Here is a 17,643-nt window from a genome sequence, read left to right on the forward strand (position 1 = left end):
AGAGGAGGAGCCTCCCAAATTGTGATTCATCTTGCATTAATTTAATCCCAATCCAGTTTGCAGTCATAATCATGCCATATTTCAGAAGAGCTCCTGATATTTTGAGTTGGTAGGTTCGCAATCAGAACCTTTGTCGTTGATGTAGAGATGGATGCAGTAGATGTGTGCTTTTCACTGAATCTGATAGTGCTTTAACTGACCTGGGAATACAGATCAGAGGACATGCCCATACCCATAGTAGCTCACTTTGGGAATGGGTAACTTCTTGCGCATTTAGTACCAGCTCTGAAATGTTTCTCTGGGAAACTGAGTTTGACATTTGGTTATAAACCTGGAAGTTGTCTCTGTTTAATAGTTTATAACTCTTCTCTGTTTCATCAGGTGCTGCTATTGGTGCAGTAAATGGCCTGCGTCTGGGATTGAAGGAGACTCGTGATATGGCTTGGTCAAAACCCAGAAATGTTCAGTGAGTACCCATTCATGTGAGACTGCATGCCCTCGTGTCTGTAATGGAGAGGGAAGGCTGCAAGAGTGTGGACTGTACTACTTCTACTGCGCTACATCTGCTCCTAGTTGTTATGTAGATCAGTGTGAAGCTAACTCGACACAGGCTGAATTTGTAATATATAGAGGAAGTTTGAAACCCTCGTAATATTTCTCTCATGCTGCCAGAAGCACTTGTTTGTTCATCAGTGTTAAATTCTGAAATTGTTCTGGAATTGCTGTAACCCCCACTGTCTTATAGCTGGGATGATTGGCTTATTTAAAAACTACTATGTATCTGCTCTACCACCCTGTTTAATAACTTGTACCATGCAGCATCCTTGACTAGAGAGCAAGCAACCTGAACCTAGGTGAAAATGCCCCTGGTGTTGGCCTGGAAAGTATCATTTTGGTGTCTGTTCTGATTTCCTCCAGTGAAAGAGAGAATTCCACTGTTTTTATGTGGTAACCTTTTAGCAGCTATAGAATCTGGGATCCCTCGAGGGTCCTGTGGAAAATCTCTTGCATTAATATACCCTTGATTTTTTTCTTGGGAAATTTTTTGACTTTTGGCAAAACCAAAATAGACACTGTTTAGTGGTTGGCAGAATGAAGGGGTGGCTATTGAATTGTGTCCAACTACAAGATGTTGATATGAGTTTGATCAGCAAATGATGGAGAAACTGTTTTGCCTGCTCTGAGCAGATGAGAAAGGTGTGCCGAGAATGACTTGCAAGGACATAAATTCCACAAGCAAAGCACTGGTATCTGTGAGGCAAGGGTGTGCAATTATCATTTCATTGGAGCAAAACCCTAATGCTATATGTTTATCTGGCTTCTGCTTTTGCTTGCTCGTGTAATATGTCAGTCTTGATAAATGCATACTCACCCTATCTTTTTCTACCTTCGCCTAGTAACGTTGCAAACTTAATTGCCCAAATATTTTGCAGTATAAAAACACAGGAGTCACCTTTATGGAACTTGTATTTATATAGCATTTTATTATGCTTGGGAAGTCCTAAGTACTACACAGCTGTTGAATTACTTCTGTAATGTGTTACAGCAATATCTCACAAAGACCAAAGTGATAACTGCGCATTTAATGTTAGTTAAAGGGGGAATGTTGGCTAGGACAGGGGAAGAACTCACCACTCTTGCAGTAGTGCCATGAGATCTCTAATGTCCACTTAAACCACAGGAACAGGGAAGCTTGTCCTCTTTAACATCTCAATCTAAAAGATAACATCTTTGGCAATACAGTACACTCTCATTACTGAACAGAGTTAGTCTAGTTTGTGATGCAAATCTCCCCCCCACCAGCCTTCTGACTCTGAGGCCTGAGTGTGTACTTGCAACAATTTTTCTGGTATTTAATCAGGTTCTTGTTCCTCCAATTGTGTTTGCTAATCCCTATTAACAACACGGCTGAGTGTTTTATCAACTGAGCCAAGCTAACCCTGGTTTTCCACATTTTAAAATAACTTGTGTTTCCTGTCCATTTTCACAGGTTGTGTAAGACTGGTAATTGAGATGTTTAGCCTTTATTTTAGTACTTCAGCTTTTGTTTATTCCAGTTGAAGGCGGAACTGAGATCCTACACGGTATAGCATTCTGGTATCGCCATAGTACAGAATCCTGAGTGAAGAAAAGAGTGAGATTGAGCTTATTTGTATTTCACATGCTGTAGGCCAGCTGTGAAGCAGAAAACGTAAGCTATTTGCCTGCATGCCCTTGAGTTGAAGGGGTGAAGCGGTATATGTATTGTGGCTGTGACTCCCATTTGGGAACAATAAACACGAGGAAGGAGCAAAAGAATTTTGAGAGCTTTAGCTTTTATCCAAAACAGAAGGAAGTTGTGGCAGGGCTTGTTTTCACCCCGTGTTCTTGTGTTCTTGCAGTGTTGCTGAATTGGTAGTTTCTTTATTAGTCAGATCTATGTTTTATTGCTGACACTATGGCACAAGATGTTTAAATCATCCTTTAAAGTTAAAAATAAATTACATTAACTTTGTTCATTCCAAACACTGAGACCTGGGGAAAATGTTGGTCCTGGCCGACTACTTATGACACACTTGGAAATATTATAAACAGTGAGGAGGAAAGTAGCAGACTGCAGGAGGAGATAGACTGGTGAAATGGGCAGATACGTGACAGTTAAAATTTAATGCGGAGAAGCATTAGTGATGCATTTTGGAAGAATGAGGAGAGGCAATCAAACTAAATAGTAGAATTACCATTTAGAATTTTAATGGGAGGCGATAGCGGAGTGGCATTGTCGCTGGACTAGTAATCCAGAGACCCGGGGTAATGCTCTGGGGGCCCGGGTTTGAATCCCACCACGGCAGATGGTGGAATTTGAATTCATGAAAACATCTGGGCCATCAGCAGGAGCAGAATTGTACTCAACCACAATCTGTAACCTCATGGCCTGACATATCCCCCACTCTGTCATCAAGCCAGGGGATCAAACCTGGTTCATTGAAGAGTGCAGGAGGGCATGCTAAGTGCAGCACCAGGCATACCTAAAAATGAGGTGTCAACCTGGTGAAGCTACAATGCAGGCCTACTTGCCTGCCAAAGAGCATAAGCAGCAAGTGATAGACAGAGCTAAGTGATCCCACAACCAACGGATCAGATCTAAGTCTGAAGCGTACTGAGTGGCTGCTCCATCTCAGCCTCCTCTGGAGGTCCCTAGCATCACAGGTACCAGTTTGATTCACTCTACGTGATATCAAGAAATGGCGACGGCACTGGATAGTGCAAAAGCTATGGGGCCTGACAATATTCTGGCAATAGTACTGAAGACGTGCTCCAGAATTTGCTGCGCCCCTAGCCAAGCTGTTCCAGCTACAACACTGGCATCTACTCGGCTATGTGGAAAATTGCCCAGCTATGTCCTATCCAGAAAAATCAGGACCAATCCAGCCCGGCCAATTACTGCCCAATCAGTCAACTCTCGATCATCAGTGAAGTAATGTAACGGGCCATCAACAATGCTATCAAGCAGCACTTGCTTAGCAATAACCTGCTCACTGACGCCCAATTTGGGTTCCACAAGGGCTATTCAGCTACTGACCTCATTGGCCTTGGTTCAAACATGAACAAAAGAGCTGAACTCCGAGGTGAGGTGAGAGTGACTGCCCTTGACATCAAGGCCGCATTTGACTGAGTGTGGCATCAAGGAACCCTTGCAAAACTGGAGTCAATGGGAATCGGGGTGGGGGATTGGGTGGGGGGAGCTCTCCACTGGTTGGAGTCATGCCTATCACAAAGGAAGATGGTTTTGGTTGTTGGAAGTCAGTCATCTCAGCTCCAGGACATCACTGCAGGAGTTCCCCAGGGTAGTGTCCTCAGCCCAACCATCTTCAGCTGCTTCATCAATGATCTTCCTTCCATTATAAGGTTAGAAGTGAGGATGTTCACTAATGATTGCACAGTGTTCAGCACCATTCGTGGCTCCTCAGATACTGAAGCAGTCTATGTCCAAATGCACCAAGACGTGGACAATATCCAGGCTTGGGCTAACAAGTGGCAAGTAACAATCACGCCACACATGTACCAGGCATTGACCATCTAGACCATTGACCATTGACCAACAAGAGACAATCTAACCATCACCCCTTGACATTCAATGGCATTACCATCACTCAATCCCCCACTATCAACATCCTGGGGGTTGCCATTGACCAGAAACCGAACTGGACTAGCCATACAAATACTGTGGCTACAAGAGCAGGTCTGAGGCTAGGAATCCTGCGATGAGTAACTCACCTCCTGACTCCCCAAAGCCTGTCTACCATCTACAAGGCACAAGTTAGGAGTGTGATGGAATATTCTCCAATTGCCTGGATGAGTGCAGTTCCCACAACACCCAAGAGGCTTGACATCATCCAGGACAAAGCAGCCCGCTTGATTGGCACCACATGCACAAACATTCACTCCCTCCACCACTGACGCACAGTAGTAGCAGTGTGTACCATACATAATATGCACTGCAGGAATTCACCAAGGCTCTTTAGACAACACCTTCCAATCCCACCTAGAAGGACAAGGGCAGCAGATAGATGAGAACACCACCATCTGGAAGTTCCCCTCCAAGCCACCCACCATCCTGCCTTGGAAATATATCACCGTTCCTTCACTGTCGCTGGGTCAAAATCCTGGAACTCCCTTCCTAACAGCACTCTGGTTGTACCTATGCCACACAGACCGCAGCGGTTCAAGAAGGCAGCTCATCAACACCTTCTCAAGAGCAACTAGGGATGGGCAATAAATGCTGGCCCAGCCAGCGAAGCCCACATCCTGTTAATGAATTTTTAAAAAAAATCTCTGAAACTCAAACGCACATACATATACATGTGTGCACATTTGCATGCATGCATGCGCGCACATGCCATTTAGAAATTGGTTTCACAGTTCATAATGTGTATGTTCGTAGATCTGTGGTTACACTTAGGCCGTCATTAACAAGATTTTACTGTTAGGCTATGCAGATTAGGAAGATTGTTGGTTTGTTCTGGACTGATTTAGCTGATTATTAGCTAAGGGGTTAGCCTCGGGCTAATGTGCAGAAGAATTAGTGATGATTCCAAAACTATTTGTCCCTTTTCAGCAGTTCTAATTGGAAAGAACTTGTGGGATGCTGGTAAAGGACAGGATTAGGCTCCACTCAGGCTTGCTTTATTATTTTCTCCCCTCCTCCTGGACAAGACGCTGGAGGGCTGCTGGTGTCTATAATGTACCAATTATAGGTGGGAATATCTTAACAAGAGTCCCCACCAACATTACGGTTTTGGGATTACAGCACTTTGGGAACTGGGTCATCCAACTATCAAAGCAAATGTTGGCAACTAGTTAAATGATCACTTCCTAGAATTTATTAGCAATTAAATCATTGCTATTCAATATGCAAGGCAATATAATTTTCCTAAGGTTGTCAAATAACACCAGGTGTTATTGGTCATTGGGAGGCTGCTTCAGACCATGCAGTGAGTTTGTTATCCATCTGATGCACCAAACCCAGGACAGTAACTCCTGCCCTTTTCCTCAAAATAACACTTACAGGAGCACTTCAGCATCTCATTTCTGATTGTATCTTTCTCCTCTCCGAACTAAATTTCTTCCTAATTGTTGGATAATCTAGAAAGTGAGCATAATGGAACTGCAGGGACGAGCATTTAATTTTTGAAGTTGTAATCCAATTCTCAAAATGCACTGTATTCCTAAACGCAGACATCTGATTTTATATGGTTTTTAATTTTTGAAATTGCTGTCTAAGGAAATAAAGATACAGAATTATAAAGTCTGGGAAGAGGCTGGATGAAGAACATGTAATTAATCCCCTATATAAAATGAGTATGATTTCTTGTGGGCGTTGCAGTTGCTTTCTGCTGCACTTCAGTGCTCGCATTTTAGAAAGGAATCAGATAAATTGATACATCTTTAAAATTATGAAGGGATTCAATACTGGAGGTGTTTCTACTTGTGGGGAGTCCAAACCAGGGACTGTAAATCTAAAATTGTCACTAATAAGGCCAATAAGGAATACTAGAGAAATTTCTTTACCCAGGGAGTGATTAACATCTATAGCTTGCTACCACATGAAATAGTTGACATAAATAGCATAGTTTTATTTAAGGGGAAGCTGCATAAGAAAATGAAGGAGAAAGGAATAAAAGGATAAGTTGAGTGTGCAGTGTAGTAAGGGGCAAGGAGGTACATGTGGAGTATAAACCCAGACCAGTTGGACTGATTGGCCTGTTTCTTTGCTGGAAGTTCTGTGTACTGTCTCCACTGACTCATTGTGAGCATCGTCACAGGAGGTCTGCTGTTGATCGATTACAAATCTTGAGAGCAGCACATGGTTGCTGTCACGTTTCAGTGCTCTGCCAGACTGCCCATTGGAGATCTAGTGTCCTGTAAACACTTTCTAAAATTTCTGTTATCCCAAAAAAAAAACCCATTGGCTAAATTAAGTGGATAATTATGGTCCTATATTCTTGTGGAGTGTGTTAACACCACTAGAATTAAAATGTGTTTGTCACTTTTCCTTCAAACCTTAAAATTGGTCACTTGCTCAAAGCTGAAGATTGTAAATGTTTCACACGTTAGTGCTTTGTAAAATGGGTTCTGAAGGCAAATATTGATGCTTATGGTCCAATTGTGTTTAATTCCTAGAATTTCTGAAACTGAAAATCAGGAAGAAATGTTGTTTTTTCAAAGGTCGCCTGGTTCTGTGTCAAATGGTTATGAGTATCAGGGGGTTATCAGACTGGTCCTGTGTCAGAGGATTATCTGTGTTTGTGCAGCTGTTCTAATACGTGTACCATTACACATGTCAATCTCTAGTGTATATATCCATTGGGCCAAATTACCTGTTTCTGGATCTTAACTTCATTTTGATGTGTTTGTCCTGATCCCAACACTGCCTCCTCACCCCATACCTTTCTCCCCATCATCCCCTGTCCCAGGGCCAGTGAGATTAAGTTGAAAACCCATACACAGCTACCTCGCTACTTTTGGTTGCTGCACATTAGAAAAAAACTCTCAATCATCATCTCTTGATTGAAAGTGATCCTGAGCTATGTACATCCAGGGTTACCGTTAACTTTAGAAAAATCTTCTAAAGCGACGCTCGACAAAAGGCTCTTAACCAACCCTAGACTGGTGTTTGAGGCTTTTAAACCCCTGAACACCCTCCCATTGAATACAATATATCTGTGCTTCAGGTTTATGATACTTGTGCAACTGGGCTTTCAGTAATGCTGAAAGAGTAAATCACTGTGCATTAAATGTTCTCTTTTTGGGAAGTACAAGTGGGAACCGCTTGTTCCGACTGACATAAAAAAGCCTAACTCCGTGTCTTTGAAGTTGATGCTAATCCCCTCAGTAGCAGCAACCAGGATAGTCAACAATCGGCAGCCTGCTGTGGAGTCTGACAGTGTGAGGTGGCTGGGTTAATAACTTGAAATCCCTGCCATACTTTGGCTCCAAATGTAATGGAATTCCCTTATCACTGTAGGAAGTCATTCTTGTATTTGTTTTAAAGTTGATTGAGAACCTTGTCTTCATTTACTTGGTCCTTGACATTTATTTAAATGTGGTAAAATGAATGATTTTATTGACTGTAGGTACCGATTTTAATTTTGTTTAATAAATTATTAAGTCTTGCTATCAAACGCTGATTACTTAAACAAAAGTGATGCAATTATGTTTCCATATTTATGGTTGCACTTTTAACTTATCATTTTGAGATATGTAACTGTTAACGGAATCTGCTGTTGATGAAAAATATAATGGTTCAGTGAGTTTACTTTGGAGAATGTTCTTGTCATAGGCTGGAGTGCCTTAATAATATGTGACCTATTGAGCTGTTGGTAGAATTGTTCCTGAAACACTGCAGTTGATTGTAACTGAAATTGATCCCAATAAGACTGTCCCTTTTGTGATTAAGTTTAGCCCAAGCTTCCCACTGTACCCCCACTTTCTCCAGAATCCTATTTCATTGCCTCTTGAACTCATTTTTACTGTTTGCTTCAGTGATATTCCTCGAATAACTTCCATTTATCCATTAACCTTGTGTAAAATATTCCTGCCTCAATTCTCCAACTACACCTAATTTTTGAAATGGTTCAACTCTTTATTAACATGATCTGTGTGTATCAGCTTTATTAAATGCTATGCTATGCCTACCATTGATTGTACAAATGCCTAACCTGGATAGTTTGGAGTATTCAGCCTTTCAGGCTAATGATTGCTGGGAGTTTTGCAGCTTCCTTTAGAATGATTTTGAAATCACTGTTCATGGAACCTTGCGAGATACATCCCTGCTTTATCCTTTTTTGTGGAGTCCAACAGCGGCATTACATTATTTTCAATGAGCTATGCTGCCCAGGTCCACTAAGCTCTGCTCTATGAGGCCTAGTGTCCACCAGCAACCCATGTCCCAGGATATTCATTTCAAAATCCTCAGCCTTGTTTAAATCCCCCTCTCAGACTTAACTCCACCTTTTCCTTCCAATTACAGCGAATGTTCCTCCTCCATACATCCTGCTTTTCTCTCATTCTGGCAGCCATCTCACTATCAAACCCTGGAATTTTCTGCCCAAACCCCTGACTCATATCCAAATCATTAGGAGCTCTTAAAACCAACCTGGCTACACCTCCAATTATGCCTCCTAACTCCTCCCCTTAGCTGGCCTGCCCCTCCATTTTTGGAAGGTCTTGCTTAGTTTAAGGGTGCTTGTAGAAGGATAATTTTAAAAAAGTATAAATTTGCACATGGCAAGCTTGTTTGGTTGTTTAAAGGCCTCAACCTAAAATGTTTTGTTTTGCAGAATTCTGAACATGGTCACAAGGCAGGGAGCTCTGTGGGCCAACACACTTGGTTCCTTGGGTAAGTGTTTAAACATTTGTTTTTCTGATTAGAATAATTCACAATGTCTGAAATGATTAAAAATTGCTTTGTAATTTTTGATAATTCTGTACTCTAAGGATGCAAATGGAATTAAATCCGGATAAATGTGAGGTAATGCATTTGGGGAGGGTAAACAAGGGCAAGGGAATATGCAGTAAATGGTAGGATACTGAGACGGGTAGAGGAACAGAGCGGCCTTGGAGTGCATGTCCACAGATCCCTAAAGCTAGCAGGACAGGTAGATCAAGTGCTTAAGGTGGTATACAGGAAACTTTATTAGCCTAAGCATTGAATGTAAGATTGGGGAGGTTATGCTAGGGCTGTATAGAACATTATTTAGACTGGAGTTGGACTATTGCATATAGCCTGATCAGTGCATTTACAGAAAGGATGTGCTGGCACAGAGAGGGTATAGGGGAGCTTTAGAATGTTAGTAGGAATGGAGAATTTTAGTTAATGGAAAATTTTAGTTACTGGAAAGATTGGATAGACTGCGTTTGTTTTCTTTAGAACAGAGGAGACTGAGGGGAGATATAATTGAGGTGTATGAAGTTCAGGGGCCTAGATAGAGTGGATAGGAAGTATCCATTTCTCGTAGCAGAGAGGTCAACAACCAGGGGGTGTAAAGTAGTTGCTAGAAAGATTAGAGGAAAGTTGAGAAATGTTTTTGCCCAAGGGTGGTAGGGTGTCTGGAACTCACTGCCGGAAAGAGTGGTAAAGGCAGAAATCTTCATTGCTTTTAAGAAAATTCTTGGATATATACTTGAAGTGCTGTAACAGGGCTACAGACCAAGGTCTGGAAAATGAGGTTAGGTTAGATATTTCTGGCCAGCATGATGGGGTAAATTGCCTCCTGTGCCATAGATTTTGTCTCTGCTTAGATTAGCTAACAGTGTGGGTTGAATCTGGGACCTTCTTGATCTGCATGGCTGACAGATGGTTTCTATCTCCAAGCAATTGGAGTTCTTCATCTTTTCTCCTGTACTCATCTTGACATTGACATTTGTATGAGAGAGCAGCCTATGAGTTTTTTTTTTACTTCTTTTTCCTCACATTTTTCTACCTATTTCTTATCCCTTCCTCCTGTTGACGTACAGTTCCAAGTTTGTTGACAGACCATAGGGTACCTCCTGCACATAGCTATTCTTAAGTGCTGACCTTGGAGGTTATCACAGCTTGACTTGATCCATTCCTTGTGTGATGTTTACACAAGTGCTTTTCAGTGGGCTTACCGGATTGTAATCAGGTACAAGAGCTGTGGCTGATATTTTTTAAATTCCTTTCCCTTCACAGCCCAAGGGCACTAAAGGCAATCGTAGCACCTCAACTATCACAATAGGCACACATCAAGAAGAAAATTTGTGAACTGGACTATGTAGTTCTTGTTTCCCTAATGCCTTAGGAGGTAAACTTCAGGCATATTCTGAGAACGGAGTGTGGTGCTGGACCATTTCAAAGGCGAGTTATGAGTCAATCATGGTATTGAACTGGAATCATGGACCAGACCAGTTTAGGCCAGCATGTTTCCTTTTCTAAAGGACATTAGAGAATGAGTTGGATTGTTAAGGGCAGTCTGATAGCTTCATGATCACTTTCCTAATCCATTTTCTCAACTCCCGCTTTTTTTTTTTGTTTCAAGCTGAATTTGAATTCTCAAATTTAACATGAGATTTTCTGGACTATGTGATATAGTGCGATGCCTAAGAATTCTCATTCCTTTAATTTATTAGCCCAGGCCTTTGAATTACTAGTCAGTATCATAATTATTACATTGCTGTACCTGTATGGTGTGGTGTCCTGCTTCATGTTTTCATCGTCTAAATGTACAGTATTGTCTGGCACTAACACTTATACCTTACTGTGTCTTTATGCAGCTCTGTTGTACAGCACGTTCGGTGTTGTCATTGAAAAGGTTCGAGGTGCAGAGGATGATCTGAACACAGTGGCAGCAGGGTCCTTGACTGGCCTACTCTACAAATCCACAGGTAAATAAGCGTTGGCATCCACAGTCTCAATAATCTGGGACTTGATTTGCTCACTGAGTTGTGTCTTGTTGGTTAGCGCTCCAAAGCTATTACAGAATTGGAGCTACGTCTGTATATGTTGGAAGAAAGGTGATGTATGCCAGTTTGTTGTAGAGTCTACTTCCCTAATCTGCAAATTGTTGCGGTATTTTTGGTTTGAAAAATAACTTTACAAATCAGAATTCGAAAACTGTGTAAAAAGAAACATTTTTTTATAGTGTTGACTGCAAGAAGCTCTGAAATATCATTGATTCTGACCATCAAGGCTGCCCTCAAACATGCATGTGTGTTGTGTAACATTTATCTGGTAATGTTTAGCAATTGTCATTATGTTGCTGTTTAAAAAGAAGCAATAAGAAATGAATACAATCATTAACTGGTCAAGGTCTAATCTCCAGATGAAACGAAGCTTTTTGTAATCCAGGAAATTTATTAGCTTTGCAAAATCCCTTCTTGTGGGGTGCAGTCTACTGATGTTCATCTAATTAGGTACTCTTGAGACATTAAGGGGTATTGCAAAATTGATCTGATACCCCATATGGGCAACATTTACATAGATATTCAGGCAGTGTGGAATATTGGATCTTTCTCTGCAGTAACCCTTCAGGTGATTGCATCCTGATGTTTGTTTTTAGATTTTCAGCCACAAAATTTGAAACTGGTGCATGCATCAAACTTTATACGTATCAGCATTTATACATCAAAAAAAGGCTGATGGGTCAAAGCGATATCACAGGACAATGATGGGTGTGTGTTTTTCATGGATATTACAGCTGCATCGGTGCTGGTGTGAGCTGCACACCTGTTCTAATCCAAATTTTGTTCAGGGATTTTTTTCTGAAACGAACTTTCCTTCACCTTTAAGTGCTCACCTCTCCCTCTTGTGAAATAATCAAATGCTGTGTCACGTGAAGGACTGATGAAAAGTGATATCAAACCAAAGAAAGCGGCTCACTTTGATCAATATTTTGCTCACGGGACCAATCCTGATTTGCTGCAGGTTAGGAATGATCTAGAAGTCTGCAACAGTTTACCTGTTAGTATTCTCTTGGGGGTGGTGTGGGATGGTCAGGAGGAATGCAGCCCATGAAGGGTGAATCTTTCACACATGTCAAGGTAACTGGTCTGATTGGGCTCCGACATGAGGAAAATGAACCATTGCTTTCATACATAAAGACACAGACAGGAGAGACCTATCATCCGTTCAATCCAGTTACCCTATTCCTTTAGATCATGACTGATCTGTATCTTGACTCCATCTGCTCGCTTTGGTTCCATAACAATTGATAGGTTTTTTTTATTAGGTTAAGGTATCAATCTCAGTTTAGAAATTATTAATTGGCCTAGTCTCTAGACTGATCTATTCTTTAGAATGGCAAATTTAAAATAAAACTATTTAGTTGGGGACAAAATAATTTGTAGCTTCAGTAAGGACATTAGGTTAATCAGGACACCAAAAGCACATGCAGCGAGCTTGAGAGGCATTGAGATCTCTGCTCAAAGCTGCCAAAATCCAAAGGACCCATTAAGGGAATACATATTTACAGTTGGTGTTAATTCATTTCCAGCCATTTTCAGACTTTAACCCAATTTTAAGTAGCTGTATTCAGCTGGAACTAACCTTTTCCAAATCTGATAGCTCTCAATCAGGTTTCCTGTGGGGCTGTCTTCTAGCAGACACACTGATTGTTGTGAAGAAGCTTTCTGATGCATTGAAGAGTAACAATGAAATTTAGCAAATGTCTATCAGATGAGATAGTGAACGCTTTAGTATTGCTAGATCTGGAGAAATACTTCCAGCAAATTCCTAGGCTCCCAGTGCAATAGTGTCATGGCCATGTCAAAGAAGATGGAGCAGTTTGTCAGCAAGTTCAGGATTCTTTCTGCAGCCTGTGCTGTGTTAACTGATCTCGGCCAATGTGGCAAAGCGGTTGCTACGGTTTATTTTCATGCTTTTGGGATAAGCGAGGGAATAAACTAGTTAGGGGTCCTGTTCCCAGTCACCATCTAGTTAACTATGCTGTGGAATTTTTGTGTGGCTATGTGAGGACAGCACCTGGATGAGCTGTGTTGCTTCAATGTGCCCTTAACTGCCACTGCTTATGATGTCACCATCAGATAGACTGCACCGTTTATGATACAAGGATAATTTTTGTGTAACTCGATGTATACACAGCTGTGTGTACAATCTATCTCAACCCTGCACAGCAAACTGCTGACCTTGCTGGCTGAGCTATCAACAGATTTACATGCACGCACAGGCTTGTTTGTGTCTGATTACATATCAGTAATAGGCAAAGTGTGAGGGGCCAAGGGTGAGGATATGTTCTTTTACATTGAAATTTTAAACTTGTCTCTACCTTTTTTTCCTGGAAGTATACCACACCATAGCAGTACAAATGTAGAGGTGATGAATGGATTGCATTCTGTGATCCTGTTAAGAATCTATCAGTTGCTCTCAATGTTTCTGTGGCAAAGCATCTTTTATTCCATTTGAAAATTGTTTCCACCCCCACTTCTCCCCCCACCCCCATTTTTAGTCCACCTCCCATTGCTGAGGGGGTTCTCAGACTGCACCTAAATAACCTGCCCTGTAGTCTGAGATGGGACTTGATCATCATATGTGACCCCGTTTTCCCACCTTTCTTTGAAGCTAGGCAGGGAGGTGATCAACCTTCATACAGTGCCTTTCTGCATGATGTGACTGGAATCGGGAATCTTGGTGCTAATGTATGTTCTAGGTCAAGGGAAACTTTTCTTTTTTTGGGTACTAAGGGAGTTGAGGGATATGCGAACAGGGTGGGAAAGTGGAATTAATGCAAGTGATCGGTGTGATCTTATTCAATGGAGGAGCAGGTTTGAGTTATCTATATGGGCTTTCCCTGCTCCTGTTTATGTTCTTTGTTTGTTTCACTATCATCCTGTCTGTGCCCTGAAAACATCTTCCTGTTGTTTTTTCTCTTGTCCCCTGAACTGAAGCCTTTGATTTCTTGCTGTTGTACACAGGTGCTGGTCACTCTCCAGTACTGTGTATGGTATTTTGTATGGATGTCACTAGGCTATTCAACTGTGGGAACATCACAACTAGCCCTGTCCTCATCTGCCACTCCCATGTGTGCTCCCTGTAGGGGCTGCTGGCTGGTGATAGGAAGTAGGAATCCTGGCTGAACTTTGATCATACTATTTATCATTTTTAGAAGGCAGAGTACAACAGAATGCAATTCCAGTCATTCCTGCTGCCCTGCACCCAAGGCGGCGGGGGGGGGGGGGGGGGGGGGGGGGGGGGGGGGGATGTTGAGAACCATTACACTGGCTGCAACCTTCACACTAGCAAGTGACAAAGGGTCCCTCACACCAAGGCACTTAAGTTTGAAGGGTGAAAGTAGGATCTTTACTATGTGTGTTATAGTATGTTATGGAAAAGTAACCATATTTAAACACGGCGCATTGTGTGGGACAGACAGGAGCTTGGGCACGCTGAGCGGCAAATGAGTTGATTACCTGATGCTCCTCTGATAAAGGGCAGGTGTCACCTTGTCTATCAGCTGTTCAACAGCTGGAAGTGAAACTACTGGAGGTGCTGACTCAGGAGCCATTTTGTCAAGGTCACTGCAGTTTGTTCCTGTTTGTTTTTGCCCATTTGGGTTGGGGAATCAGTGAAGTTGCTGTCCATGGAGAATGCTGGAACTCTGTTTAAACATAAAGTGAGAAGCATCATAATTCCACAGTGATAATCACTTGTGTTTGATCTTGTATGTGGAAGAAACATTACCGTCAACTGGCAGACTGAAGAAACATGGAATCTAAGGATCACAGCTTAGAAAGAGGCCATTTGGCCTACTGTGTCTGCCAGCTCTCTGCAAAAGCAATGTATAAAGAGGAAATGGCATAGTTTTGAGTACCTGCGCCATCAGTACACCTTCCAGCACTTGCGAACAAAATACTTTAGCACTGGGGCACAGTCACGTGGTCACTCATGCCCTCTTCCCAACCAAATAATTTTGTGGTTATATAATGCCAAAAATACAATCAAAGTTTGGAGGGATCCCCATCCAGTAGTGATGGGGACTCTCATTTGCAAGGTAGTGTACGCTGTCCCAATCAGTGTTAAATTAAAAGGACAAAAGGAGAGTAACTCTAGGATACACTAAAGTTGAAGTCTGGGCAGTGTTGACAAGCTGCTGGTGAGGAGGGCACATAATTGGACACTTTTTCCAGTTGTGCCCAAAGATGCAGTGCTACTGGCAAAAGACAATTCATCACACAGTGGGACTGCATCTGGGTCAGTGCTCCTAACTGTAACTCATTGTGTGCTACTGAGGTCTATCCAACTGAGATAACCATCCTCCACGGGTGACCTCATGGACCTGCTTTACTGGAGTTCTGTTGAAGAACATTGTGTATCAGAAAGGAGTGTGACTCAACAGCAAGAGGCTTGCAGTCCACATCCAATGTAATTTTTTTTTCTCCCCTTTTCCTCAGCTGGACTTCGTGGGGCAGCACGGGGAGGATTTGCTGGCTTTGTGCTGACTGGACTGTACGCTCTCTACAACAACTGGGACCATATAAAGGGTGTGTCAGTGCGGCATTCCCTCTGAGGCTGCAGTATGGGAAGAACCATCGGGAACATTTGAATAGGTGTGTCGTACAGTGAATGAGACCTGAATCCAGAGTCGCATATGAATTTTTTAAAAAATTCTTAACTACCACTTTATCCCTAAATTTAGTGATGATTTGAAGGTCACTTGCAGATGTTATGAATGGATAACGTTGCAGAGGAGCAGAGTCAGCAGAGGTTGGAGGTGCGATTAGTTGCAGGAGTGAGATCAGCAATTATAATTCTGATGGATCAGTGCAGAATAAACCAATGATTTTACTAGAGCAGTTGCAAACTAATTAGTCACAGCCTCCATTAGCAGGAACTGAAATGCTGCAGCAACATTGGAGTATTTCAGTCAGATTTTGGATTGGATTCCACAGTCATATGGGTTAAAGACCCCTATTAACTTATTTTAAATGGCTAATATTGTTCTCAATTCTAAGTCTGAACTCAATAGTGATAATATACCATGAGCTGTCATTGCTATCTATTGTATATTAAATTCTGACGATAGGTAATATCCCAACCTCTATGATGGACTACAGTGATCTCCCCACCCAAGCCCCAGAGAAAAGTGTCCCTAATCTGTGTATCCACATACAACAACCTTGGGAATTAGACTGGTTGCTCACTAATTGTTCTGCTGGTCTCCAGAGCAGAAAAATATTTTTTCATTTAACTGATCTGGCAAATAATTATGACAAAGGAACTGATCAGATGTACTGAATGGTTTCCTCTCATTCCCTGTATCCTGTAGCACTTGCTGAGAATGAAATGGCTAACCTCATGATTTGTGCAATAAAATCCAGCACTTCCACCTGGGTTGCCGGTGAGTGTGGATTGTTATATGCCATAGTCAGTGTTTATATTTGTATTCTGGGGTTTGACAGGGAGGGGGACGTTGCTGGTCCCAACCTGCTTGTTTAATTTGCGATCATCACTCATCACCATGATCATCAAATTCTTTCCAAAAAGGAGAGAAATCCTGCATTGCCACCTGTTTTACTGATGTACTTCCCTTTATTATTAGAGCTGTTATGAGTACTGAAAAGTAATTATGTACGTGTGAACTTGAAATTGAAGAAAAGAATAAAACTGTGACCTGAGGTATGAGAACCAAGATTGAGAGCTAATAATAGAAAGATGTTGAGATTGCGGCCCTGAGCAGATTACCCCAATGTGGACAAAGCCCCACAGCTGACCTAAGCTATGTGAGTGCTTAACATTGCAGGAGTGCCTGGAAAAGGCACAGAAACCGTGGATGCAGAAAGAACATGTTAACTGGTGCTCTGTATGCTACCCAAATTATTTAGGCAGAATTGTACAGCCCTTTAACCATGTGATGTTTTTATGAAGTTTTGTCTTTTCCAAGTTATTCTGTTAAGAGGAATCTGGTCACAAACTGTACGGACAAACACAGCACAGAATAAAGAAATGCTATTTATTGTTTAATAAACTGATGTTCTGAATTTTTTTTGGACAGATTGTTGCACATGTTTGGAGCTTAATAAAAACCACTTCATGATTACAAGATTCAAAGAATTACATTCATTTTAACACCAGGTTAAACTATCTCACAGCATATTGTTTTATTGGATACTGATTGTCATATAGGCAAACATGACAATTGCACTTATCAACAGGTTTCTGCAAACAGCAGTGAAATGAATGAGGTATCTTTTTGTCAAAACAAAAACAGAAATGTTTCACCCCTCTCCTATTTTTACTTAGTTCTGTTGAAGGGTCATGAGGACTCAATCAACTTTGTTCTTCTCCGCCGATGCTGCCAGACCTGCTGAGTTTGTCCAGGTATTTGTTTTTGTTCTGGATTCCCAGCATCTGCAGTTTTTTTTTTATATCTGAGTTATCTTTTTGTGTTGATTGAAAATTTTGGTGAGGAAAATGGGAGAATGCCCTACCACTATCATCTCAATATTTTGATAAAATGTTTAACATCTACTTGCCTTCTGCTGCCTAAACCTCCATGACAGTGGCCTTCAGTCTTGAAGTGAGCTACCATTTTGGCAGGAGCAAACACAAGAGAAATGGGGAATGTTTCCTTTACTATCTTTGTTCCACCCCACTGGTATCTACTTTCTCATTAAGCTTAAGGTAATATT

At 41.6% G+C, this 17,643-nt stretch overlaps 1 protein-coding gene across 2 annotated transcripts in view; it reads left to right on the top strand.

Annotated features, from left to right (window-relative positions):
- timm23a (translocase of inner mitochondrial membrane 23 homolog a (yeast)) overlaps nt 1–17,051 on the top strand; it is a 38,640-nt gene extending 21,589 nt beyond the window's left edge. For both annotated transcript variants that reach the window (XM_041176510.1, XM_041176511.1), the window contains exons 4-7: nt 382–466; nt 8,820–8,878; nt 10,774–10,884; nt 15,406–17,051. In XM_041176510.1, the coding sequence (XP_041032444.1) occupies nt 382–466; nt 8,820–8,878; nt 10,774–10,884; nt 15,406–15,521 (371 nt within the window). In that variant the 3' untranslated portion in view covers nt 15,522–17,051. The remainder of the gene's footprint in view (nt 1–381; nt 467–8,819; nt 8,879–10,773; nt 10,885–15,405) is intronic.
- The last annotated feature ends 592 nt before the right edge of the window (nt 17,052–17,643 follow it).

Source organism: Carcharodon carcharias, chromosome 28 (assembly GCF_017639515.1).
Source record: "Carcharodon carcharias isolate sCarCar2 chromosome 28, sCarCar2.pri, whole genome shotgun sequence".
NCBI classification, from domain to species: domain Eukaryota; kingdom Metazoa; phylum Chordata; class Chondrichthyes; order Lamniformes; family Lamnidae; genus Carcharodon; species Carcharodon carcharias.